Raw genomic sequence first — 26,321 nt, 5'->3', positions numbered from 1 at the left:
CGAGGCTGGCATGGCCGGTGCTGTGGGCTCAGGCGTGCTTCACAGGGACAGAAGGGAAGGCACCGTGCAGCACCACGACCGCCCTTGGGCTATGCCACTGGCATCCCCTTCTCCCACGTGTGATGGTACCCTGTGGACTCCAGCAGTGTGGATCCCCAGAGCAGCATCCTGGGAACAGCAAGGCCACAGTGAGCCAGGGGAGATGGGGTGGGAGGATGTGAGTGGGCTGTGGATCTTCCTGCTGGGGATTTCTGTGCTAATTTTCAGCACATGGCCAGGCTGGGCAGCCCTTCACTTGTGCTGAATGAATCAGCACATAGCGGCAACGGGGTTAGACCTCGGATCGCACACATCTCCCCACTGATGACACTCCTCCTCCGCACTGGCTGCAGAGAAAATTTTAATCAGCACCGTGGTAACAGCCTTTCATTCCTGCTGGGAGTTATCAGCTTTTTTGTTTGCAAATGTAGCTGCTCAATACAGCTCTGGGGTCCGGCACACGTCAGCTCCACAGCCCTTTGGCTCAAGCAGCCTCCCTCCCCTCCAGCCGCCTGCTCCCAGCTATCGGCGTATCAGGGTGTTAAAACAGGCCAGGTTGTGTTGAACACCAGGATCAAGCCCAAGCTGTTTCATTCCCGCCTCTGCTGTCACTGGGAGAGAGACCTCTGAATTTGAGGCTGTTTTAAGCTTCAAAGAGTAGCTGATGAATATCAGAGCCTGGTAATTTAGCCCTCTGCAGAGTACAGACAATATATTCATAATCATTTTACATGTAGATGAGCTAGTAACGCAATCAGGGATATAAATCAAACCCAGGAGACATGTTAGTGCTGTTTGCCTGAGCTTTTTGAGCTATCTAAGCCACAAGAAAATGTCTGTCCATCTCTTAGATGGGGCCAATTAACCTTATAAAGATGCACTCTCCTCTCACAGCGGCTCATTTGTTTACTTGGGCTCTGATGGCGGCTGCTATTTTCATTCTGGAAGAGGGGGCCAGGTTGGTAAGAGATTTGGCGGAGGCCTGGGCTGCAGAGGAAGGGAAACCGGGATCAGGAAAGACGGTGCCTTCGTCAGGGGCACGTTAGAGGAAGTTGGGGTTTAATAACTGGCTTCCCCATGTGGCTTCATAGCTGTCCCCAGGCTTCAGGGAGTGTCCTTGCACACCCATAAATGCAGCCGCCTTCTTTTGTCCCTGTTTTATTGAGCAGCAAGAGATAGCTGGAGCTCCGGGGTGCTCAGTGGCTGCGGCCCGTGGAGCAGCCATGTCCTTGGGCGGGCAGGCGGCCGCGGCGTGCCCTCTGCTGATGGGCTGCCAGCCATGCAGGTCTGCTGTGCCACAGCCCGCAGTGCCAGCCGTGCAGGGTCCTCAGCACCAGCAATGCAGGGTCCCCAGCACCAGTGGTGCAGGGTCTGCCGTGCCAGCGATGCAGGGTATGCAGCAGCAGCCATGTGGGGTCTGCGATGCTGGCAATGCAGGGCCCACAACACCAGCAACGGAGGGCACACGTGATGTGGGGTCTGAGGTGCCAGCAATGCAGGCTGCGAAGTGCCAGTGACGCAGGATCCTGAATTCACTGCAGCCAGGTTGCATGGTGCAGCACATGGGCTGGCCATGGGGGGTCTCATCCCAGCCATGGGGGTCTGGGCACACGTGTCCCCACATTGTCCCCTGGCACCATCTGCTTCTGCCCTGCCCAGAGCCCGGAGCGGCCAGGAGCTGAGCTGCACAGGGATGCTCCTCTGGTACCCACCAGCAAGAAAGTCAGCTGTTACCTGCACGGGAGGTCCTGAAGATGTTGCCCAGCCCCACACCCTGCTACCTCGCTTGGACACGAAGCCCAGGCAAGGGCGAAGACAGGAGCACGTCCCACACTCAGGCAGCTGGGGGGCAGCAGGACTTGTGCAGTGCTTGGTGGGACTGCGCGGGCTGATCAGAGCACCCAAGAAAGCGGGTCTGCTTTGCTCTTCCTTTGCTTCCTTCTGGCTTGGCCATGGCCTGCCCCACACCATGTGCGGATGTCCGTGTGCTGGGAGCAGGATCTGGTCTGCTTCGAGTGGGCAGGGTTTGGGGTGGTGCGAGGATGCGCTGGTAGCCAGGCAGAGCTGGGAGCAGAGGGACACGCTGGAGCAGGGCTGGCAGGGAGCTGCGGTCGGTGCTGACGCCAGAGGGTGGTGTGGTCTCGGGCATCCCCAGCACCAAACCCGCTGAGCTGCTCAGGCCTCGGGGCTGCGATTCGGCCCAGGGGCCGGCCATTTTCTGTGAAAACCTGTTGGACCTTGCAGCACCATGGGCCAGGGTGAAAAGCAGTGGGAGCTGCCTCCAGATTCAGTGGGGACAGGCAGCAGCTCGTCCCATCCCAGCCATGTCTTCAATATCCAGGACCCCAAACCTGGCTTCCAGGCATTGCTCACCCATGGTCTCAACTGCGTCCTGCCCTGTGGTGGGGACACAACTTTTGAGGACCTGAGTGGGCCCCATGCTGCCTCGCACCAGGGGCTCAGGCACTCCGCAGTCAGGAAGATGCTGTGAGATGGGGGCTCTTTCCTTCATCGCCCAGGGCATTACAAAACCACAGGAGCTACAGCCTCGCCATACTTGGTGTCCCCGGGGCTGTGGCAGGCAGGGGACAGGAAAGCCACCGCTGGAGACACATCACTGCTCTGACCCATTTGTAAGAAGAGGGCTTGGAGATGGCTTTTATTTATCTTTTTGTAGAGATTTTTAATGTTTATTTTTTAACAGACTTGGTTTAAATTTTTGTTTTCTACAATAATTCAATGTAAAAATCCCAGTACAATATACAACACTTGGAATAAGAAATCCAGCTTGGGGAGATACATAAGTTCAGCTAGTTTCTAACACAGGTAGCAAACTCCCTCCACCCTCCCCCAGATTTACCATCCAGGAAGGTGTGTGGACAGGAATGCTTTACAAATGTCACCCCCACCCCATCAAGACACTGGCTGTCCTGTCCCTGCCGGTATTGCTGTGGGACGGTCCCTCAGGCACATCACCTTGGAAAGGGCAGGGTCCCCTCTGTGGAATGGCTGGGAGCCTCCGACATTGCAAGGCAAAGTCTGCAGTCAAGCGAGGCTGGCTGGCCCTTGTGCGTGAGTGATGTGGGATGCTCTGAATAGGCCCTGGATGCAGGTCCCTCAGGGTATGGGGCTCCCTTGGGTTGGAGAGGAGACCTGTCCTCCCCTTGGCAGCAGTGCCAGCAGCCTTGTGCCCTAGTGCAGCTGTAAAGTCATTGGAAGGGGATGGTCATGTCCCTGCGTGGCCAGCCCGAGGGAAGGAAAACAAAGATGATGCAAGGGTCCCTGGCTCTAGGGTCTGAGGGGTCACCTCAGGGATTGCTCACTGGCCTGGGATCTGGTAGTCTTTCAGGAAGCCACTTTGGCCTGGCCCATGGTACTCAAGCAGCCTGGGATGGTCCTGCTTGAACAGCCTGGAGTGGTACTGCTCAAGCTACATGGGATGATCCTGCTCAAGCAGCCTGGAGAGGTTCTGCTTGAGCAGCATGGAATCATCCTGCTGGAATAGCATTGGGGTGGTCCTGTTTGAGCAGTGTGGAGTGGTCCTGCTCAAGCAGCGTGGGATGGTGCTGCTCATGCAGGTTGATGTGATCCTGCTCAAGACGCATAGGGTGGCCTGCTCAAACAGTGTGTGGTGGTCCTGCTCAGGCAGCATGGGATGGTTCTGCTTGAGCAGCATGGGGTGGTATTGCTTGAGCACCATGGAGCAGCTGCAAGTGGCAGGGATAGTTCCTCATGGCCTGCAGCATCCCAAGCACTGCATTCAAAGCCATGTCTGGCCTTTCTTGCCCCTCTTGGAAATCCCCCACTGCTTGGAGAAGTCTCCCAAAAGTGTTTGTGGTTGAAGGGATCCCAGGGTGCTCTGGTCGAGCTCCGTCTTCCAGAATAGTTATTGCTAATGGTAAATCAGGACTGTCATATCAGGTGACTTCATCTAGCCGAGTTGTGAAACCTTCCAAAGGCAGAGATCCTCCCGCTTCCCCAGTGACCAGTTGCAGCTGCACCAGCCCTAGGGAGAAGTGTTTCCTGATGTCCAGCGTGAATCTCCCTGCCTGCAAGCTGTGGCCATTACCTCTACTACGAAAGTGCCTTGAGTAGCGGGGATGGGGTGAGTGGCTGTTTCTCCATCTAACCTAGCCCCACAACCCATCCCCAACAGTAAGGGCCCTTGCTGCTTGCATCAGGGATGGCTGTGCTGGTGGTGGCTTTCCTGCGTTAGTAAGGGATGGGATACAAGGCAGGGGAAGAAGGAAGAGAAGGAGAAAATAACAGCAGGAGTCAGATGTGCTGTGAGTAAAAGAGTGCAGGGAGGATGGAGGAGATGCATGGGAGAGGTCAGGCTGAAAGAAGATGAGAGGTCAGGATGGAGTTGGGACGTGAAGGAGAATGAAAGCACAGTGAGAGAGGAAAGTGTGAGGTAAGGGCGAATGGTTGGAGGTCAGGAAGGGGTGAAGGGGCAATCTGTGAGGTAGGTGGGACACTTAGATAAGGACGGTAGGGAGATGGGAAGAGGAGTATGGAGGAGGAGTATGAGGAAAAACAGGGAGACTGTGGGAGGTGAATGACAAGGGATGGTGAGATAGCCAAAGGCTGAGTATGAGGAGGGACAGGGCAAGAGGTGAAAAAGCAGGAAAAAGGATGGGGAACAATGGGAGGTGGAGGTTCACAGGAAGGATGGGGAAACTGAAGTGGAGGAAGAAGAGGTATGAGATTGAGGATGAGGAAGAAGGTATGGGAGATGGTGGAAAGTGGAGGGCAAAGAGGTATGGGCAATGGTGGAAAGTGAAGGACAATGAAGAGGAAAAGAGAGGTTGGAGGAGGATGAGGAGGACTGGGCAGATGGTAGGAAGTGGAGGATAAGGAAGAACAGGCAAATAGTGTGTGGCTTTGGAGATTGGGGAAGAATGGGGGACACTGGGAGGCGGAGGAGGATGAAGAAGGTGAGCAAAATGAAAGAGGAAAACAAGGAGAGATGAGATGGCAGGTGGTGGAGGACAAGGAGAGGGGGAGATGGACATGAAGAAGAGGAGACATGATGAGACAGCGGGATGGACAAGGATGATGGGATGGAGAGACATTTAGGGGGTAGAGGAAGACAAAGACTGGAGGGCAATGGAGGAGGATGGATGAGGAGATGGTGGGAAATAGAGAAGTACAAGGGGGGATTGGAAATGTGGGAGTGGAGGAGGAGGTGGAATTGGGTGATGTTGGCAGCTGGAGGGATGGGGCAATGGTGGGAGGTAAGGGTGGGTTTTGGGATGGGGTAAGCAGAAGAGGATGAAGGGGGTGAGGAGGTAGAAAAAGATGAAAGATGGGGAGAAGATGAGAAGTGGTGGAGGTTGAAACGGCTTGGGGAGGTGGTGGGAGCTAATGGAGGATAAGCAGGGATAAGAAGGTGGTAAGATGTACAGGAGGACAGACTGACAGTGGGAGCTGATGGAGGATGAGAAGGGATGGTGAGATGTTGATGCAAGGAGGAATATGAAAGGAAAAGAGAAACTGTAGGCAAAGCAGGATGAGAATGGATGGGAGAGAGTGGAGGTGGAGAAGGAAGAGAAGACATGAGGAGATGATGGGAGGTGGATGAGGATAACAAGGAATGGGATGTGGTGGATGAAGGAGCAGGTAAGAGGGATAGGATGTGATGGGGGTGAAGGAGAACCAGGAGGGATGGGAGATGGTGAGCGATGGTCGAGCACAAGAAGGAATAGGACATGATGGAGGATGCAGGAGCACAGGAAGGAGGGACAGGACATGGTGGCTGATGGAGGAGTACAGAAAGGAAGGATGGTGGGTGATGGAGGAGGATGGCAGGGAGGGATGGGATACAGTGAGTGACAGGAGGACAGGAAGGAGGGATGGGATGGGTGGACAAAGGAGGAGCAGCAGAAGGAGGGGTGGGACATGAAAGATGGGGTAGACAAGAAAAGGGATGGGATATGGTGGGTGATGGAGCATGGGAAGAAAGAATGGGATAGGTGGGTGATGGAGGAGCACAGGAGCTGGGTTGGGTCATGTGAGTGACGAAAGAGCAGAATAAAGAGGGATGGGATATGGTCAGCCATGGAATAGCAGAGGAAGGAAGGAAGAAAGGAATGTGATTGAGGATGGAGGATAACAACACGGAAGGATGGGACATGGGGCATCAAAAAGCAGGAATGAAAGGGATGGGACATGAAGGATCGTGGGGGAGAAAAAGAAGAAGGGGTGGGTCATGGTGGGCGATGGAGGACCTCAGGGAGAGACAGCTTAATGTAGTGAGCCTTGAGGAAGCAGGGACCTGCAGGTGATGAGGGGCACAAGGGCAAGAAGCCATGGGCAGTGATGGGAAAGGGGACGTGGGGCCCATGTGCAGGCTGGGGTGAGCTGTTGGGCAGGATGGGATGGGACAGGGGAGGCATGAGAAACACCAGCATCACGAGAACGATGCAGAGCCAAGAGGAGCCTGGTGTGAGGCGATAGCCCTGGCAGTGAAGCCATGGAGGACCCGTGGGCGATGACAAGGAGCCCCGGTGGCGTGGCAGAGCTGGGGTCAGCACATGGGGATGGTGTCGGGGAGAGACAGGCAGGTGAGGAGGGGATGGGAGACCGTGTGTGGGCTGGGCAGCTGGCAGGATGATGGGGACACAGGGACACAACCTAGATGCATCTCCCCACCCCTGGGTGCCCCAGCCAGCCCACACTCCCCTCCACAGCAGCACCGGTTCCCCAGACAGGACAGGCATCACGGTCCCTCCACCACAGCACGGGAAGGCAGCACCAAGGGCATGGGTGAAGGGTTGCAGGGCCTTTATTCATCACACGACAAGCAGGCACGGTACAGGGGTACAGGAGGGGTGGGCAGGGGGCCTGTCATCGGGGCAGAAGGTGCCCTTCATGCGACCTTGGCATGGGCTGGCGAGAGGAAGCGGGAGGACAGGGCAGGGGACAAGCGTGGCTTTGCCCAAAGCACCTCGGGCTTCGCCCCCCAGCTGGGCACTGGCGTGTGGGGAGGACAGGGGCAGGGGCTGCGCAGGGGCCGGGGCTGAACCACCCGCCGCCACACCGCGAGCGCATTTCCCCGTTGCCTTTGCAAATCTCGTCCCGGCCTCAGCTCAGGCCCCGGCCCCGCGGGAATACCCAGCACCGCTATTTACAGAGTAGGACAGAACTGACCAATATTACAAATAATTAAAAGGCAGTTGTAAAAATGAGAAACCACATTCCAAAAGTAGAGAGTCTTAAAAAAAAAAACAAACACAACCAAAACCCCTGTTATCAAGGAAAATGCTAAAAACCACCCCAAAAGGATCTATGTACAGCAGGAGATCGCCCGTGGCAGCGCTGCGCCTGCCGGCGTGCAGAGACCCGACTTCTCCACTGCAGGCAGGGATGCTGCCTGGCCCTGGCTGCTGGTGAGGGTGGGCAGCGCCTGCCCCACGCGTCCCACACCCGGGTGATGAGGGTACCCATGGGGCCGGACAGGCGCCGCAGGAGCAAAAGGCCATCGGTGCTGGGCCTGCTGGGCCCTGGCTGATGCTGGTGTGTCCGGAGACACAGGCAGTGAGTGGCCGTCGCGGAGATGCTGACGGAGGCTGCGACGTGGCAGTGATGCAGCCTGCCTGCTGCAGGCAGCATGCGGCCGGACGGGAGGGGGCAGCAGCTTCGGCAGCAGGAGCACTTTTTAAGCAACGCTGCAAGATGACAGCAATACGCAGAGTCCCTGGAGCAGCGTACAGAGCCCCTGGAGCAACGTGCAGAGCCCCAGAACGATGCCCGGGGTCCCTGGAGCAATGTATAGAACCCCCATAGCAATGCCCAGAGTCCCTGGAGCAATGTATAGAGCCCCCAGAGCAAGGTACACAGCCCCTGAGCAATGCACAGAGCCCCAGAAGGCGCAGGCACCTGCAGGCAGCTCCATCTGGGTGAATCCCTGCCTGAGTCCTGGCAGGCAGCTCGAAAATAGGTCAGGCATTCTCCTTTAAAATTGCTGTTCTCTCCTGGGGCTGCACAGGGGCACCAACGCTGCTCCACGTGGGGCTGGGACGCAGCCCCCCGACCCTGGTGCTCCGTGCTGCCGCGGGGGCTGCAGGCGCTGCCCCCCTCCCTCCCCACATAAGGCTTTTTCTGGTGGTGACCGAGGGACGCGCGGCCCAGACCGCAGGCCACGCTGCAGCCTCCCAACCCACAATCTCTTAATCCAATTGGTGCATCTCCAATGTAGCTCATTTCGGTATTTTTAAAATGCACTTGGTTTTACATTGCAGGCTGTCCGGAGTTGGGCAGAGACAAAAGTGGAAGGGAAAAAAAAAAGGGGGGGGGGAAAAAAAAAGAGAAATATGTATATTCAAGCAAATAACTACAAGTGGCCCCAGGCAGGGAGGTGGGTGTGACGTGGGGGGGCACCACAGCCGTGGCCCCTTGCGACGGTGGCAGACGTGCACGCACATGAGCGTGCACGCGCGCACACACACGCATGCACACAGGCACACGCTGTCTCTCCCCACACCGTGCACCCGGCAGCCCTGACTCTGCAGCTGGATGAGCCAGGGGGGGGCTGCCAGGACCCTTCCCAGCAGTGAAGGACCTCAGCAGCCCCCCGCACGAGCGGGAGGGTGGCCAGGGAAGGCCCCCCACACCCAGCCCAGCCCGGGTGACCGCAGGGACCCTCCCACCTCCTTCCTGCCCAGGGAAGCACGCGTGGCCTCACGGCTGATGCAACCGTGCCGCAATCGAGGCTGGCAGGGATGTGCCGGAGCTCGGGCAGGGCGAGCAGCGCTGGCAGCGGCTGCGAGGGCCGGAGCCAGCACCCTCCGCCCACGGGGGCCAACACGGCATCGCGCTTCCATCCATCGCATCCATACAGCGTCCCTGCCGCGCTTCACCCCAGCCCTGCCCGACAGCAGCTGCCCCCGGCTGCTCTCCCCTTCTCGGGGCCTCGGCGAGCCCTCGGCATGGTGAGGCCTCAGCTGACATTCCTGGGGCGGTGAGCATCAGCGAGGACCCCCCAGGACCGGCAGCGGCTCAGAGGGAGCGGGTCTCCACACAGGCGGGAGGTGAAGCAGCCACCCCGGCGGGATGTCCCCGCGCACCCCGGGGTTGCCAGCAGCCTGCGCGCCGCTGGCTCCACATCTGCTTCGTAAGCGTCCCCAGGGGCGAGGGGACGGTTAGGAGACAGATGCGCCCGCGTCGCCTCTGAGAGGGGCCCCCGTGGGGCGTCAGCGTGGGCGCTCTTCCGGCAGGAGAGTGGATAGCAGGCGTGCTGCGTCCCCTGGCCCCCCGTCCTCACTCACTCGAGGCCCCCGGCTTCTCCTCCACCCTGGGGGGGTCCGTGGGGTGCAGTTTGCACTTGGAGGGGGAATGGCGGATGGCGGAGCGGGATGGCCGGGCAAAGCAGGAGGTGAGGGACTGGGAGCTGCAGTCACACGCCATGTCCTGCAAAGACAGACAGGGCACAGGGGGGTTAGAGAGGTCGGGCACCCTGTCCCCCACCACGGAGGGACATCCCGGGGAGCATCCTGCCTCGTTACCTCGCTGGCCATGGCCGAGATGAGGTCGGGGTCCCGCAGGGCTGCGTCCTTACTCCCTTGGCCAGGGGATGAGGGCTTGGGGTCCTCGCAGCTGCTCTGCTTGAGGACTTTCTTGTTCAAGACACGGGAGACATTTTCGGACGGGTGGTGGATGGCTGGGCTGGGGTGCTCAGCTTTCTTGCTGCCCTCCTCCCCGGCAGCCTCCTTCTTCTCCGGGGGGGCGGTGGGGCTCTGCGCCCGCCCACAGACGTTCCTGAAGAACTCCTGCACGAGGCCGTACTTGGGTGCTTCAGGCTTGGCCCGGCTGCTCTCAGGGCAGCCTGGCTTCCAGATGGACTCAGTGCTGCCCGCATGCTCCACGACGCTGAACAAGCTGGACAAGCCGTCGTTGATGTTGCTGAGGACGGGGCTGTCGCGGGTGGTGGTGGAGCGGGCCCAGGCAGAGCCGTTCTGCTTGCTCTGGTGCAGGTTCCAGAGGCTCCTGTCCTTGGAGGCGTCCAGCTTGGAGGAAGACCTCCTCTGGAGCTTTGGAGAGCCATATTTTGGGGAGCAGCATGGCCGCTCGATCCTGGAGTGGACCTTATCCAGGGAGGAGGAGATCTGCTTGCTGCGCACGGACACAAGGGAGGAGCTGCGCGGGGACCAGCTCTTGCTGTGCACACTGCTGCTGCGTGGCAGGTCGGTCTGCAGGCCAATGCTCACCGTCTGGATGGTCTGTGTCCCCACATGGGCCAGCCCCACCGTCTGGCTGGAGGTGCTTTTCACCTTCCTCTCCAGCGAGCTGGAGCGGATGGCCTGCCGCACGCAGTTGGTGATCTCCTTCATGTCGTCGCTCATGTTGCCGGAGATCTCCAGGTCATGCAGTGAGGACGGGAAGCGGGGCACTGGTGGCACCGTGCTTTCCACCGTGCCACCGTCCAGCAGCTCCCGCTGCTGCTTGGAGAAGTTGCACAGCCACTGGCTGTAGGTGCTCTCAGCACTGGCCGACTCCTCCAGCTCCTTCGGCTTGGCCATGGTGAACAAGAAGCCAGGTTCGATCATGATCTTCCCCTCCTTGTTGTGTACCAGAGGTGCCTCCAGCCGCCGCACCACCGGCGGGCTGTAGTAGATGCGGATCCCTGTCTTGTCTGGTGCTGTGTAGCTCCTCTGCATTTGCTTCTGGGCTGGGTCATGCCCAGAGAGACTGCCTGCCCGTGAGTAGTCCCAGGAGGAGATACCCAGCTTCTCCTTGGCCAGACTGTCGGGGGCAGGTTGCTCAATATTCACATATGTACAGTTTGAGGGAGGAACACTAGTGCTGTCCCGGATCCCGTGGGGCAGCAGCTGGGTGGCTGCAGGTGCCTTTTTGCCTCGGGAATGGTCACCCAGCCCTGGCGTGGTCTTTCCCGGGAGGTAGGGAGAACAGTCGAGCAAGCTTTCAAACTCTGACATGGAGGAAACGGACTTGGTCCTGTGGGAGGAGAGAGGACGAGGCTCACAGCGGGACAGGGCAGCAGCTTGGGGGGCAGCTGGAGGCACCCCACTCCCACTCCAACTCCAACGGGACCCTCCTGGAAACCTAGTCCTGCTCTTCATGGGAGACCTTGACTTCCAGGACAACCCTAGACCATGGCTGCATGTCCCCGCTGCTGCTGGGGCAGCCAAGCCTGGGGACAGCCCCGCGCAGCCTCCTCCGTGCCCCAGGGACCATGCAGGCACCAGCGCACTCACCTTTTGAGGTTGGTTCCCTTGGCTTCTGCCTCACAGATTGTCTCTTTGTCTGTGATTTTTTCATTGAGAGCCTAGGAGGACACAGAAGCAAGCTCTGGCGTCAGCAAGCACAGAACCAAAGTACGCAGACGGGCTGGAGCGGGGGCTGCACCATACTCCCCTCCAGCACTACCACCTTCCTGCATGCACCCAGGCCCAGCATCCCATTCCCAGGGCTACATGGGGTTCACTGTGCCCACATCTATTTTAAATCAACTTTTTATAACACCACTGAAGCCCTTGGGATTCAGCCATGCTCTCCACTGTCTCCCCAGTCCCTTGCAACCTCATTTGCTGTTCAAGGGGGTGCTATTCGGGGTTCACACAACCTCCCATCTAACCCTTAGCATAGACCTGAGCCCAAGGAGCACCCTGAGAGCCCCCCACCTTCTCTTGCCCACCTCTTTCCAGTTGCTGCCGTGCTTCTCCATTTCAGAGTGCTTCAATGCCCATGGGTTGGCTCCTTTCTGCAACTGGAGAATGTGTCGGTCACTCAATGTGTGCAACACAAGCCCCTCTGGGCAAGCAAAAGGATATGCCGCTTGCCCCCAGTGTGTGACCTGAGAGCATTTGCAAGCTCTCACGGAATGCAAGGGGTGCAAGCAGCAGAGGCTGGAGGACACGTTCACGATGGGGGGACACCATACCTGGTTGATTTTGTTCTGTAGGTCCTTTGCTTGCTGCTCTGCCTGCTGCTGCTCCTCCTTGAAGCGGGCCAGCAGCTCCACCTTCTCCTGGTTCCAGTTCTTCTCGCTGATCTGCAGCTGCTTGGTGAGGTCCATGACGGCACTGTAGGACTCGGCTAGGAGATGCTGGTGCTCCTCACGCTCCCTCTTCAATGCCACCTTCCAGTCCGGCAGCGCACGCTCAGCGATGCCTTTGCCTGCCTTCGACTCCAGCTGTGGGGACACGTTGGTGGCTGTGGGGGTCCCAGGGCTCCAGCGTGGTGCTGGACATCCCCAGCAAAGGGGCAAGGCTGTGGGCATCCCGGTTCCCAGCGCAGGTCCCGTGCTGCGCAGGTCAGGCAACGGGCATATCCCCAAGGCCGTGTTGCACAGCACGGCTCGCCCGTGGGCGCAGCCGAGCCGCAGCGGCCCTGGCTTGCAGCCATGTCATGCCAGACGGCCCGGCAGACGGTCACCCAGTGGGACGCGGGCTGAGTGTCCCGCCTGCTCGGCTGTGCTCTGCCTGCTGTCCTGCTTGCTGGACCTGACTCCTGCAGAGGGGCAGCATCGCCTGCGAGGCTGGCAGAGCACTCCCCGGGGATGCCGCTGCCGCTGGCAGCCAGGAAGGCACCTGAAGCCAGGCACCTGAACCACAGCTCTGCCTTCTTTTGGGAGGCAGAGAGGGGAATTGGGGACCACTGCTGTGCTTTGCCCAGAGAAATCCTGCCTGGGCGGTGCTGGCACCCGCTCCGGGGAGCGGAGCTGATGTACAACCATGGGCTGCTGCCAGCACCACGCGAGGGAGCAGAAAAACCTCATCACTGTGAGGGCAGGGCTGGGGGATGGATGGCACTGCCTCTCTGCGCAGGAGCTTCCTCCAGCACCGAGGCTGCCCTCCCTCCACCTCCTGCCCTCACCGCAGCTGTACATCCCTCTTGTGGTGTCCACGGGGGTGCAGAGCACCCACCCGTGCTGTGACCCTGGGGAGGAGAGGAGGGCTCTGATGCCGCTCCCAGATGCCTGTCCTGGGGAGATGCTGAGCCCCAGTACCATCCCGTCCCCGCCCAGCAAACCCAGCGGAGGAATAAAAAGCATCTTCTGCTGCTGCACAGATTTTCGTGCCAGCCCTGTTGCTATAGAAACTCGCCTGCCGGAGCGGCTGCTAATTGAGATTCCCACAGTGCCACCCTGCCTCCCAGCCCTGCCCAGCAGCCAGCGCTCGGCACACGCCGCAGGCGGACCCCGGCCCCACATCCCCACCAGGCAACGGGGAGCTCTACCAGCTCGTGGGGGTGCCTGGGGCTCCCACCTGGGCGATGTGGCACTTGAGCTCGGCACGCTCCATCTCCCAGGCAGCCTTGGCCTTGGTGAATTGCTGCTGCAGCTCGCTGGCGCCGCGCCGCTCCTCCCGCAGCTCTGTGCACAGCTCCTTCAGGGTCACCTTCATGTCCGCCAGCGTCTTGATGCACTCATTGGGCTGCCGGGGGGTTGAGGGGTGAGTGCAGGGAGCTGGAGCCCCATGCCAGAAGGGACCCAATGAGGTGGGACCCCATGGGAGATGCCCTCTCTACACTCTATCCCTGCAGGTTGCCCACCCCTGGAGTGAGGGACAGGGGTTGCCACCAGGGCAGGGGACCACCCCCCGGGGTGACATACCAGTGGGGAGCATCCCCTCCCAGCCACGCACCCTGGAAGGAGCAGCCACCCCATGCCACAGAGCTGCAGTGGGGGCTGATCCTGCCCACTCCCTGGCGCTTGTGGGGACCCCCCTCACCGTGTTGGGGGTCCAAGCATCCCCGGTGCATGTCTTGTTGTCCGCCTGCTGCTGCGGGGCGAGCTCCTCCTCCTCCAGCAGCAGGTACAGCTCCTTCATGCTGTTCACCTGCGGAAAACGGCATGGCCAGGGTGATGAGGGGACTCCCAGCCCACGGCCAGGGATGGGGGACACCCGAGCAGCCCTGGGTGGGACACGTGGACATGAGAGACAGCCATGGGGATGCCCAACAGTGTGGTCCCCCCTCCACAGCAGCCAAGGTGAGAGCCCCCCAGCCCACAGTACCTCCAAAAAGTCCTCGCCCTCGCTGTGCACCATCTTGCCCTGGCGCCAGCGTTTGAGGAACCACTTGAGCTTCATGAAGAGCAGAAGGAAGCTCTGCCTGAACTGTTGTGACTCCTGCACCAGCAGGTTCTTCTCCTGGCTCCAGAACTTCTGCTCCAGCCGCCTCTGAAGGTTCAGGCTCTGCAGCTCGAATTCCCGCCGCAGCAACGCTTTCTGGTGGTCCTCCTTCAGCTGCAGAGAAACACGTGGGCTCCAAGACAGAGGCTGGTGGCTGCAATGTGATGCCTCCACCCCAGAGTCTGGGCTGAGCCTGAGCTGCTGGTGGTCCTATATTGAACACTCCCGGGGAATTGCAATGGGTAGAAGCCCCACATAGCTGCACGTCATGTGCAAGGGGGAGCGTGCTCAGCCCCGTGCCCCCTGAAGATGGGACACGTTGTCTGTGGTCCCAGGTGACACCCAGATCCCCAAATGGGTCATCAGCCTAGGGCTGGAGGTGGCATGGCCACGGGCGCAGGGACACCCGTCTCCCGGGGAGCGGGGCTGCTGCCTGCTCACCTGGCAGATCTTCTGTGAGAAGTTGTCCACCTCGTCCTTCCTCAGCTGCCTCTCCTGCGAGAGCTGCTCCTGCAGTCCCCGCAGGCTCTCGTTGGCCTCCGACAGCACCAGCTGCAGCTCCTTCATCTGCAACGGCACGGGGAGGGGATGGGGACCATGGGGCTGCATCTGGCTGTGGCTCACTGTGTCCCTCCCCAATGGGGCTCTGTGGCTTCCCTTTTCCCCAGCTCCCAAGACGGACAACCCCATCCCCGCAGCCCTGTCCCCAACCCCGCTGGCCGAGGGGACACGGCTCCCTGCCCGTGTCGCACCTCGGTGGCGTAGGAGTCGTTCTGCTCAGGCCGGCAGGTTTTGTAGCTCCGGGGATGTGCAGGGTCCGTGTCCTTGGCGTGGGGGATGCGGTAATGGTCGGCGTCCCTAAAATCAGGCTGCTGCATGCGTGGGCAAGTTAATGAGAACAAACCAAAAGAGCGGGAAGAAAAAAAAGCCAGAAAACAAAACAATGGGTCTCTGAAACAGTAAAGAACTACAAGACAACAAAAAGGATGAGAAGGAGAAGGAGCTTCATCACCATGGCGGGAGACAATGCAGAAACCAAAAGGAAACACAGGATGAGGAGACACGTGGCCTGGATTGTTTGGGGAAAGGGGAAAAAAGAGAGAAAGAGGGAAAAAATGTGCAAACACCAGTTACGGTGCCATGCAGTGACTGGGGGAGACTGGGACCTCGGGTTGGTGGGACCACATGCAGAAAAATAGGACTCTGAACAAGTGAGTGTGCTCCAGAAAGGGGCTTCTGCCCATGGCCCTAACCAGCACTGACATCCCTGGCCCCCGGCATGAGCTGGACCCCCCAGCGAGGAGAGGGACAACAGAGCATGAGCTGCTCTCTGCTGCTCCAAAGGTGCTTCCCACCGGATGCAGATTTGCCCTGGAGTGCTGGCTCTCCAAATTACCCTGCCTGGGTACCACTGCGGGCTCAGGCTTCTCGCACCTGGGGTCCCCACAATTTGGGCTGCTTTCGGGAGGCTGCAGGCTGCTCTCCTCCCACCCGGCTCATCCCCAATAAGCAAAGAGCTTCCAAGCTGGGGATGTTGGACTGAGCTGGGAGAAAGCAGCCGAAACACCGGTCCCTGCTAAGGTGGGATCGCACCCAAGAGCCCCCGGCTGCGGGCAGGGCAGCCTCGGCATGACCAGCCCATGTCGGGATGTGCCAGGATGCCCACTGCCTCCTGCCCTGGGCACACTCTGTTGGAGCAGAGTCCTACCTTGTCCCCGGTGCCACTGGCATGCAGCGAGGTGTTAGTTTGGGTTTTGCTCTGGAGAGGCAGGAGGGAGGTTACGCTGGGGATTGGGGTTTGCTCCGTTAAAGCAGGAAGAAACGGGGCAGCAAATAAAGCGGCGGCTGCTGTGGGGGACGTGAGAAGAAGCCCGTACCTGGAAGTCGGAGACGTGCTCCTTCTGCAGCCCCTCTTTGGTGGTGTCGTGGCTGCCGGGGCCGGAGAAGGGGAAGGAGTCCGCATGCTCCTTGAGGCCGCTGGTGAGGTGGTCCACCTTCCTCGTGAAGCAGCCCAGGTCCTGCTGCAACACGCCCAGCCGCATGAGGAGCACGTTCATCAGCTTGGCATCGCTGGGGCTCTCGCCACCGCTACCCACTGCCTCGCCCAGCAGCCCCCCTGCACACTCGTTGTCCAAGCAAGCCTTCAGCCCGGAGGTGAAGCCGTTGGCATCCGAAATCAAGACGTCGATCGCTTTGCTGACAAGCACCGCCTGGTCCCGGATGCCCAGCAAGGTCTCCAGGTCCTTGGGCTTGAGCAGCTTGGCGGGACCATCGGGCACCTTCCCACCGCCGGGCACCCTGTCCTGCCCGTCGGCTTCGCTGCTGCCCATCCCGTCCCTCCAGCCGGCGGTGGGGACGCATTGTGCCGAGTCGCCAGCCTCAGCATCGGTCTCCAGCATGGGCCGGGTGGTCTGGCAGGAGGCCAGGTCGCAGCGCTGGAGGTTGGAGAGCAGCACACGGTTCTCGTACTGCAGCTTCTTCACCTTGCCGCTCAGCTCGCTGATCTGCACCTTGGCCGTGGCCAGCTCCTCCTGCGAGGGCTCGCTGACCACCGAGCAGCTGTCCTCCGACAGCGTCACATCCAGCTCGTGGTCCGACTTGTACTTGGTCAGCTCGTTCAGGAGGAGCTTGTTTTGGTCCTCCAGCTCCAGCAGCGAGCGCCTCAGCAGCTCGGCCTCCTCCTCCACGAACTGCAGGTGCCGGCGCAGCTCTGCCACTGTGTCCCCCATGTCCCCGCAGCCCGAGACGCCAGCCAGGAACCGCGCGTCCTGCCCCGGCAGCTCTCTGTCTCCCTGGCCCTTCATGTCGTCCATCTCCGCCCGCAGCCCGCGGTTTTCCACCTCCAGCTCCACTATCCTCCGGCTGAGGATGTTGGCTTCCTCCTCCACTAGCTTGAGGTGGACCTTCAGCTCGGCCTCCCGGGAATGGGGAGAGTCGGCCAGCTCCTCCACGGAGAGGGAGCTGTCGAGGTCCCCGTAGAGGGACCTGTACTTCAGCAGCTCCTCCTTCATGCCATCGTTCTCCTTGGCCAGCTTGGTCAGCTTCTTGCACATCAGGGCCGACTCCTCCTTGGCGAAATGCAGCTGGCACTTCAGGTCCGCGCTGTCCTCCTGGGGACCGAGAGGGCGTGGGCGTTAGAGAAGCGCTCCCAGGAGCCGCGGTGGCTCCGAGCGAGCCCTGGGGACGTGCCGCCCTCCCACCTCGGTGATCCCAGGGAAGCTACAGCCCCTGATCATGGAGAGGGGAAAAAAAAAATTGAGATCCATCCTGGAGGCTTTCAGGGAGAGCCCGGACACAGGGCAGGAGACCCACGGCTCTGGCCCCAGGAGGGACATCGAGCCACCGCCGGGGATGCGGGGACTGAGCCCAACCATGCCACAGCCCGATCACCGCGGGGAGGAGGAGGAGGGAAAGTTGTCAGACTCCGCAGCGCAAAATAAAAACCACCAACAAGGTTTCCTCCCAAAAGCTGGCAAGCACTGAAACAACTGGCACTGCTGCTGCTGCACCCCACCCCGCCGGGGCTCTGCTGTGTGCCATCACGGGGCGGAGAAGCAGCAGTTTTGGCTGGAAAGCTCCCGAAGTCCCAGCCCTCACCCAGAACCCGTCCTTGCTGCCACCACCTTGCCAGGGGATAGAAACCCAGGCAAACCTCCTGCATCAGCGCGCTGGTCCCTTCCCAAGCCCCTTTGCTTCTTGGGACTGTTTCTCCACGTGTTTTTGTTTTTTGTTTTTTTTTTTTTTTTAATTTAGCAGTTCGGATCCCGGCTATTTGCCCAGGCAGATCGTTTCTCTGCTTTGGAAAGCTTTTTGGATGGACGACCAGGATTTCCTGACGTCCAGCTCGTGGCTTCCCGTGCCGCGGGGTCACGCGAGTGCTCCGAGCTCCGGCACGGTGACTGCCAGGAGGGGACCTGCCAGGCTGTGACCCTCACCCCACGGCACCCGCTGGAGACCCAGGCGGGTGCTGGGGGTGCCCGAGCCCTTTGGCCAGGTGGCTGCTGGCCCTGGGAGCCCTTTGCCCAGCTGAACTCACCCCCTTTCCAGTTTCCTTGGCTGTGAGAAACAAACTGTCCCGCACTTTGGGTGCTCCTGACGCCCCCAGCCATGCCCACGCTCACCCCCCCCAAGCCCCACAGCAGCCATTCACTCTGCAGACTTCCCAGGCTGCTTACATCGAGGCCGGGGCGATGGGGGGCGGGGGTCTGGTGAGTTTGGGGTGCCATTTCATGCCCCAGAGGCCCCGCCGTGACCACAGGGACCAGCCTGCTGCTCTTCCGCGCTTGCGCACGGAGACGCGGCCGCGCTAAGGCGCTTTAAAGCTGTGCCCCCCCTTAATTAGCTGCGGAGATCAGGGGAGGGCCAGAGCGGGCAGCGTGCCCTGCCGGGGCAGACATGACCTCAGTTCCTGTTTTTCCAGGGAGACAAAAAAAAAAAAAAAAAAAAAAAAATCAGCAGCTCGGCGTGTCCCTCTGCCCCTCGGCGTCGCTGGAGGGAGACGCACGTCCCCCCCTCGAGTGCTCCTGGGGTCTGGGGCAGAGCTCAGCGTTGAGCCTGTCTCCCCGGTTCCATTTTCGGTGAGCGCCCATGCTGGCCCAGCATGGCCGGGCAGGAAAGGGGCCCAGGAAGCCACCGATGAGTCACGAGCATCTGCGCCCACGGGCCACCGGGCCACGGCTGCGCGGGAGAGGGAGCGGCTGGGGGGGCCACAGCCAGGGGCGGTTGCGCCCAGGGCAGCTTGGGGTTTGCTTTCCAGCACCTTCTCCTTCCTGGGGCATCAGTCCCACTGCCCAGCCGGGGCCGCATCCAGCCCCGCGTCCCCAGGCTGAGGGGTCGCGGCTCCACGGGGTCGTGGGAAGCAGAGGCGGGTTTTACAGCGGCCCGGGGCTGGGGTTTGGTTCCGGCCCCGGAGGAGGCAGAGAAGGGGCTGTATTTCAGCCTCGGGAAGGAGGGTCATGGAGGAGCTCCCAGACAGCCCCCTCGACCCTGCAAAGCCATGGTCTGCTCTTCGGGGAAATGGGGGGCAGGGCTCTGGGACCATCGGCTGGCCTGAAGGGGCTCTCAAGGACGGAGTTAAAGGGGGGTGGTAAATAAAAGACTGAAGCAGAAAGTCTTTGAGGCCCTGGGGATCCCTGTCCCACGGGTGGGTTATGCCAGCAATGAGACACAGGTCACCCTCAGGGTCCCCACCAGGAGATGCCCTCAGCAGTGCACGGCAGAAGTGCCTCTGTGGGTGTCCCCCTCCCTGCCCGGGCTTTAGGGGAACAGATCTACTCCCCAAAATAAACCTTCCAGGCCTTTTGCCCTTGAGAGAAGATTTTTCCACTATTAAGACACTTGCATTTCTATTCCCACAGCAGCAGCCCTGCCCCTCTGAGCCCCGGTAACAGCATTAGCGAGTCACAGCAGCTCAGCCCAACAGCAAGTGACAGCTGAAATCCTGCTGCCGCCACAACCCCTCGCCTGCACTGCTGGCGCGGGGCAGGGGCAGCTCGGCCTCGAGCCGCTCCCCACGGGGACCCTCAGCTCCCCCGAAGCGTGCGGGGCTCCCAGGCCATCCTCAAGCAGAGCTGCTGGCGCGGGCAGGAGGGACCCAGGCTGCAACAGCCACAGCCCAAGAGCTTTGCCAAGTAAAAAACAAAGTCCTGCAGCCCCTCACCGCAGCCCCGACACACGGAAAGGGTTAAAGCCACCGGCGGGCCACTGATGCTCCATTGATAAATGAGACAAGGGAGCGGTTGAGGACAATGAGGATGGCCCAGCACATCAATCCCTCCCTTATGCAGGGTCTCTGAAAGGCAGGAAAGCCCTACGAGGGGACGAGGGGATGGCACTGCCATGCCCAGGTTTACTTCTGGGCCAGGCGTGGTCTCCGGCTGGCACCACGACCCGGGGTGCGGGTGGGCCACCATGGCACGCCCCGGATGCGCCGGCGCCGATACCTGCACTGACGGCTTCTTCTCGGTCTTCCCGATGGATCGAGACCCCCGCTTCTTCAGGGAATTCTGCGGAGAGAAGAGAGAGTCGTTACCCGCAGCAATGGGATGAACAGACCCAGTGCAGACGGACAGACACAGCGTGGACGGACAGACACAGCGTGGATGGACAGACACAGCGCGGACGGACAGACACAGCGCGGACGGACACCGATGCCAACTTCTGCAGCCCAGGAGAAACGCCGGAGCCCCAGTGGGCTGAGGCCCCTTGCTTTGAGGGACTGGCAAGCATCATATCATGGGGTTTGGCCAGAAATTTCCCCTGCAGGCAAGCGCGCAGTGAGCGAGCAGGAAACCAGCCGTGGAGCGGCTGAGTCACGGTCCTGTCAGGGCTGGATGGCGCAGGGAACCCAACCCCAGAGCCAAGGGGAGGTTCTTGGGGCATCCCCGTGTGGGAGCAGCAGACGATGATGTTCCCCATCGCCTCATCCCCAAGGAAGGAACATGTCTTGTCGCGCGGCTACGGGGAGGGCTCCTCAGCAGGATGACGCTGACTTGGCCCTCAGGGTCTCTGGGGACACTAGGGACAATCTCCAGGCCAGCGAGGACAGCTGCGAGGTGGGGAGGCCAAATGGAGCAATACGGGAGGCTGGAAGGGGAGGAAAAGTGGGTGCCCAGAGTAGGATCAGTTATCTGGGGAGGGGAAGCTGGGGGAAAATGCTCCAAAACATCCATGCAGCCCCCCGCGAGCACCGGCCGATCCACGCGGCCGCCCTGGACCTATTTCCAAGCTGGCGCTGAGGCCCAGCCGCCAAAGCAAGCAGCTGTGAAATGTAAGCTGCTGCCTGTGCCAAGGTGCCGGGCTCCAGGCTTTCCTATTAAGGCCAGGACCATCGCTGGAGCGGCTGCTGCCGCAGAGCCTCTCCCAGGGCTGGCTGTGCCACGTCGGCATCCCTCGCCCCCACCGCACTGCGGAGCGGGGCTGGCGTGGGGCATCACCCGGCCCTGAGCAGCCCCAAGCGCAGCACCACAGGTCAGACATGGGCTGTCATCGCTCCCCCTTGGGGACATCCCTCGGGGTGGCCGTGACTAAGAGTCCCATCACAGCTGAGCTCGATGCGGCAGGCTTGGCTCGGGGTACCTGGACCGGTCCCGCTTTCCTCCTGCCCCTCAGGAGATGAGGCGACAGCATTGAGCTGGAGGGGCAAACGCACGCGCCTTTAGGGATGATCTGCCCATCCTGACAATTATCCAGTTATGGGAGAAACCTCTTGGAAGAGAGAAATAATCAGCCCTGAGGGGTGAGCCCAGCCCTGCGCAGCCTCCGCTCCACGTTGGCTTGGCTGCTAACAAGCTCTGCCACGCTTTGCACCCTCCAGCAAGAGGGAGGAGGCGGAGGAGGGCTGTTAACTTACTCGTTTGTCTAATTAGCGCTCTGCAATCAGTGAGTAACCCCAATGCCCTTGCTAGCCTGGGGACATGCCATCCCCGGGCTCAGGGAGCTGCGCTCCGAGCTGTGCCAGGTCTCGTGCCAGCCGGCAGCATCCCCTTTGGGCTCACGCAGCTGCAGAGAGGGGCTGTATCCTGTCCCACACTCTTCTGCCAGGGCAAGGCAGCGGCTGGCGCTCAGGTCTCCCTGCGCACTGACCACGCCACCATTTTCTCTGCCTGTTTTTCAAGCGCGAGAGCTCCGCTCCTGCTGCTGCCATTTGTTATTCAGCCTGCGCTCGCCGGCTGCAGGGAAACCCATTTCACGCCGGTTAGCAGAGGCTGTGCAGTGGAGGGTCAAGACACCCCGTCTGGGGTGACGCTGCGCCGGGCCACTCCACATGAAATTGGCTGCAGAGGGGACGGGTGCAACCATGGCCGGGTCCTGCGGCTCGCCAGGAGCTGGCCCCGGCGTTAACCGGAGCCAGCCGCGGAGATGCCAAGCCGTTTGCTGGATCCCTGCCCTGCCACGCAGGGGATCATGGCTGGGGGCAGAGAGAGCCCTCCCTGCGTTGTGTCCCCGTCCTCGGTGGTAGCAGGGCTCGAGCTCTGCCACAGCACGTCTCCACCCACGTGCTGCCCTGACGGCTCAGCCAGCGGCGCTTCCCGAGGCTCCCCGGGGACCGGAGGCATCCCGGGCAGTAGAGAAGTGGGTTACAAGAGCTGTGATGGATCACAAGCTCACACTCCCACCGAGATGCCTCTCCTGTCACTGAGGATGACACTGCTCCAAGCCAGGAGCTGGTCCCAAACGTGGCATGGCACGGAGTGTCTCAGACCTCTACATATAGGTACATGCATAGCACATGGCTTCCCAGGACACAGACGGGATTGTGCACCCACCCAGCTTGGCAGCACCACTGGGACATGGCTGGGACACCGCCGGGACACAGCTGGGACACGGCTGCCATGCAGCCCCATGGCTCAGCCCGATTTGAACCAGCAGCATGCATTCAGGGTATGGCCAGCGCCGGGCACTGTGCCAGGGATGTGGCAAACTTCACGCGTCGTGCAGAGCTTTGGCCAGCAGGAGATGGGCACGGCCCAGGCGGCTGGGCTGAGCAAGTGGCCGAGGACACATAAATTGGCTCTAGTGCGGGGGGGGGGGAATCCCGCAGCCCCCCCTGGATGGGGTAGAGCCACCCCGTGCCCGCAGGGTGGGATGAAGTGTGCCTCGCCGAGGGCAGGCGCTGCTCGGGTTTCGCAAGCGTCTGCAGCACGGTTTGGGTTTCAGCAACGCGGGCAGGGATGGGGGATCCCGTGGTGCAGGGCCAGGACATCTGCTACGGGCAGAGCCTTGGGGACGCCTCCTGGTCCCCCCTCACCTCTCGGAGCTTGTCCATCTCGTTCTGCACCACCTGCTTGGCCAGCTCCGTCTCGATGAGCCGCTGGCGCAGGTCCTCATTCTCCTCCTCCAGCCGGATCCTCTTCTTCTCCACCGCCTCCAGCTCATTGTGGAGCCGCACGGAGACGTCCTTGGCCACCTGGGGATACAACAGGGCTGCCATCAGGCGGGGTGCAGTGCACGTGGGACTGGGACCGCAGTGCCTGCGCACCTACAATCCTCATGCAGAGATCATCAGGCTGTTACTGAGACACTTTAGAGCAGACACCGTGCTGGGTGACACCCTGGCCCTTGTGTGTGTCCCCTCGATCGCACGCTGTGACGGCTGTTCACCCTTCGCCAGCTGCAAGGCTGCCCTGCGTCCGCATCCTGTGGCACAAACCTGCCTTCCCCAGCCCTAACACGATGCTGTGGGATGCTCGTTGCCTTTTGGTAGGTTTTCCCACGCCACGAGGCTGGAAAAACCCCTACAAGGCTGGAAAAGCCGTCAGGCAGCACCAGAGCAGGCAGCCTCTCACTGCAGGCAGCAGCTGTGCTGGCCAGGAGAAAGGCGAGCTGCTGCATCACGTTACAGAACAAAACGGCAGCTGCCCCCGGGGTGAAGGGTGCCTCCATCCATCCCAGCCACGGCCCCAGAGCCCCCTCTCCAGATCCCTGCAAGGGAGCAGCCCTCAGCATAACAGGAGCTTAACAGCATAAAAGCATTCCCTCCTGCATCTGTAGGAAAGGAAAAATTGTCCCCAATCCGCCCGGTCCCCTGCCCAGCCCGGGGTACCAGCGCTGCGGAGGCAAGCAGCAAGCCCCGCTGCACGGCTGCGGGGCTCAGGCCATGGGGTCGGCCTCCTGTCCCCACCGAGGACGAGCTGCGCTTTCTTTCCCAGAAAGGGAGAAGCTGGAGGAGGTATTTTTGGCAGCAGCACCCCGAGCTGGGGGCTGCTGGGTGATTTGGGGATGAGTCTGGGCCCCCAGCAGGGATGGGCAGCCCAAGGTGGGTTCACAGCCCCGCACTTATGGCATGTCTTGGTTCTGGGACCGGCTGTTTTCTGCTCAAAAAACTAAGTTACTCCTTGAGCTGTTGCCTGTCCCCCCTCGAGCCGTCTCTGGCTGCCACCGCACCCCCGTCCTGGCAGCGGCCGTGTTGGCAAGAGCCCTCAGCAAACACTCACCGGCACCGGCAGCTCCTTGAGGGCCGGCGGCTGGCGAGGGCGAGGCAATGTCACCCCGCAGAAAGCCCCTTGTCCCTGCCCCAGCCCGTCTGCTGCAACACCAGGGGCTCTGCAAGGCTTCCCCGACAGCCGAGAGGAGCAGCTCCCAGGTCCCCAGGGTCCTGGTCCCCATGGTCCCTCCCTGCGCACTCGTGCTGCCCCAGCCCATCCCCATCGGTGCAGGATAAGGGAGCTGGACCCCGGGACAGCTCATCCTCCCCCCGGGGCACAGGATGAACCTTGCATATGGCATTGCGAGACCCCCATCCTTGGGGAACGCTGGCCCTCTCCACTCCCAGGATCCCCTCAAATGCCCCGTGCCCAGACCACCCGTGAGCTGAAAGCACTGCTCCCCACTTCTCGTATCACCGTTGCTAGCGGGGAATAGTGATGCCCCCGTTAATGGCCCCATAAACAGCACAACCCCACGGAGCTCCCTGCACCCCAACATCCCCTGCCATCCCCTCGTGTCTCACCAGCCACCACGGCCACATCTTGCCAAAAACCACTTCAGGGGACCTGGGGAATGCCCGGATGGGGATGTCACCCTCCTGGCCTCACCTTGACGTCCTGCTCGAGGCTGTGGATGAGCTCGCCGTCCACCTGGCCCGTCTGTGCCACGCGCAGGCTGCGGCGCTCGGCCTTACGCAGCCGGTACTGCAGGATGCGGCAGGTCTTGCTGGCCTGGTCCAGCTGCTGCCGGAGCTCCTGAAGCTGGTAGACGTCCTCCTCCATGTAGACATCCCTCATCTCCAGCATCTCGGCGCGCAGCTCCTCGATCTCATCCTGCGGGGAGATGCACGTTAGAGGGGATGGAGCCCCCAGCTCGCTCTCCCCTCTTTTCCCCCTGGGACACCTCCCCAGCGTGGCTCCCCTGCCCTCCATCCCACGAGCTGTTCTCACAGACCTTCAACCCCTCGGGTCGAGCCCCATCCTTGCAGAAAAGGGCTCAGAGCCAGCTGGGCACCATCACCCACCGGCGAGCCAGCCACCCGGGGGGGACACCCGACACGGGCGCCTATAAATATTTGCGGTACAACAAAGAGGAAGGTGGGGGAGGGAGAGGAGCTGCAGGAGCAGCGCAGGCGGCAGCCGCGGCGAGAAAAATGTAGGTCGTCTTTGGAAAAGATGTGTCAGGGAGGCAGGCGAGGGAAGGAGGAGACGGCAGCCGAGGACAGAGGAGGCAACGCAGGGACATGAGCAAGACGCCACCAGCGCCAGGGACCAGAGGTTGCCCCTCGTTTTGCCACCAAGCAGCAATCGCTAGGCTGGGTCCCCCGTCCACCCCTTCCCAGTCTCATCAGCTCTCCCAGCGGCGGACGGCTCCCAGCCCAGCAGAGCCTCCGGCGCGGGGCCGCAGCGTCGCTGTGGCAGCAGGGCCAGGGGCAACGTCCCGCTGGCACCAGCGCAGACCCAAAGCCTCCTCTGGGTCTGCGGCACTCAGCCGCCGCAAGACCCCCCGCAACAGCCGCAGCCCCGGTGCCACGTCCCTGGCCCGTGCAGGGCTACGGCCACTGGAGATGCTCGAGGACTGTCCCCTCCGGTCCCTGGGGACCCACACGGGCTGCCCGAAGCTCTCAGCACGTCCCTGTGAACGTGTTCTCAACCCCAATCCCCCCAGCAAACACTCCAGCCGTCGCACCGGCTGTTGTCCTCCTTGACGAGACCCTGTGGACCCAGCTCACTCCTGGGAAGGGATCGAGCACCCACTCTCCTGCCAAAAAACCCTCGCCACTAAACACCTCCCATCGCTGCCAAATGCAATTGCCACTTGAGAGGCGAAGGGCTCGTGCCTTGCACCGTGGCACGGCCCGGCAAGGGACAAGATGAGGATCCAGCACAGGCAGCGGGGACGTACAGCCCCGACTCACCCCAGGCGGAGGGGGACGGGACCGCACTGCTCCCGAGACCGCCCGTGACAGTGACCTACAGCCTGAGACAACAGCACCGCGCCGGCTCTGCCAGGCGCTGGCACGCTCGCTGCCGCGCTCGCCCGGCCCGGACAAAGCCCCAGCTGCAAGAATTCCCCCGAAAGGCGAAGCTGAGCCCGGGGAGGGGGGGTGGCAGCTGCGGGGACAAGTCACAGTCGCTCACTGTTGGCTTTAAACACTACGTGACAAATAAGGAACGTCAATTAGACAATCCCGGATTATCTCCTGGCCCAGGCTGCCGGAGCCCAGTGGCACTATGGCCACCAGTGTCCTGCCGCCCT

General features: G+C 61.2%; 1 protein-coding gene across 1 annotated transcript; it reads right to left on the bottom strand.

Annotated features, from left to right (window-relative positions):
* Window positions 1–8,254: 8,254 nt before the first annotated feature.
* On the bottom strand, window positions 8,255–24,892 carry MTCL2 (microtubule crosslinking factor 2; the record flags this gene model as incomplete). Its single annotated transcript, XM_082007400.1, has 15 exons — window positions 24,671–24,892; window positions 22,885–23,043; window positions 20,078–20,140; window positions 16,013–17,245; window positions 14,888–15,007; window positions 14,577–14,702; window positions 14,019–14,249; window positions 13,734–13,841; window positions 13,269–13,436; window positions 11,942–12,193; window positions 11,696–11,767; window positions 11,256–11,326; window positions 9,546–10,995; window positions 9,309–9,450; window positions 8,255–8,283 (listed from the first exon to the last, which is right to left on the bottom strand). Exons 1-15 carry the CDS (start codon window positions 24,866–24,868, stop codon window positions 8,255–8,257), a joined length of 4,422 nt encoding a protein of 1,473 aa, XP_081863526.1. The 5' UTR covers window positions 24,869–24,892.
* Window positions 24,893–26,321: the final 1,429 nt, after the last annotated feature.

This window comes from Phaethon aethereus (assembly GCF_964289735.1).
Source record: "Phaethon aethereus genome assembly, chromosome: 16".
NCBI lineage: Eukaryota > Metazoa > Chordata > Aves > Phaethontiformes > Phaethontidae > Phaethon > Phaethon aethereus.
This window is presented reverse-complemented; position numbering and strand designations above follow the sequence as displayed.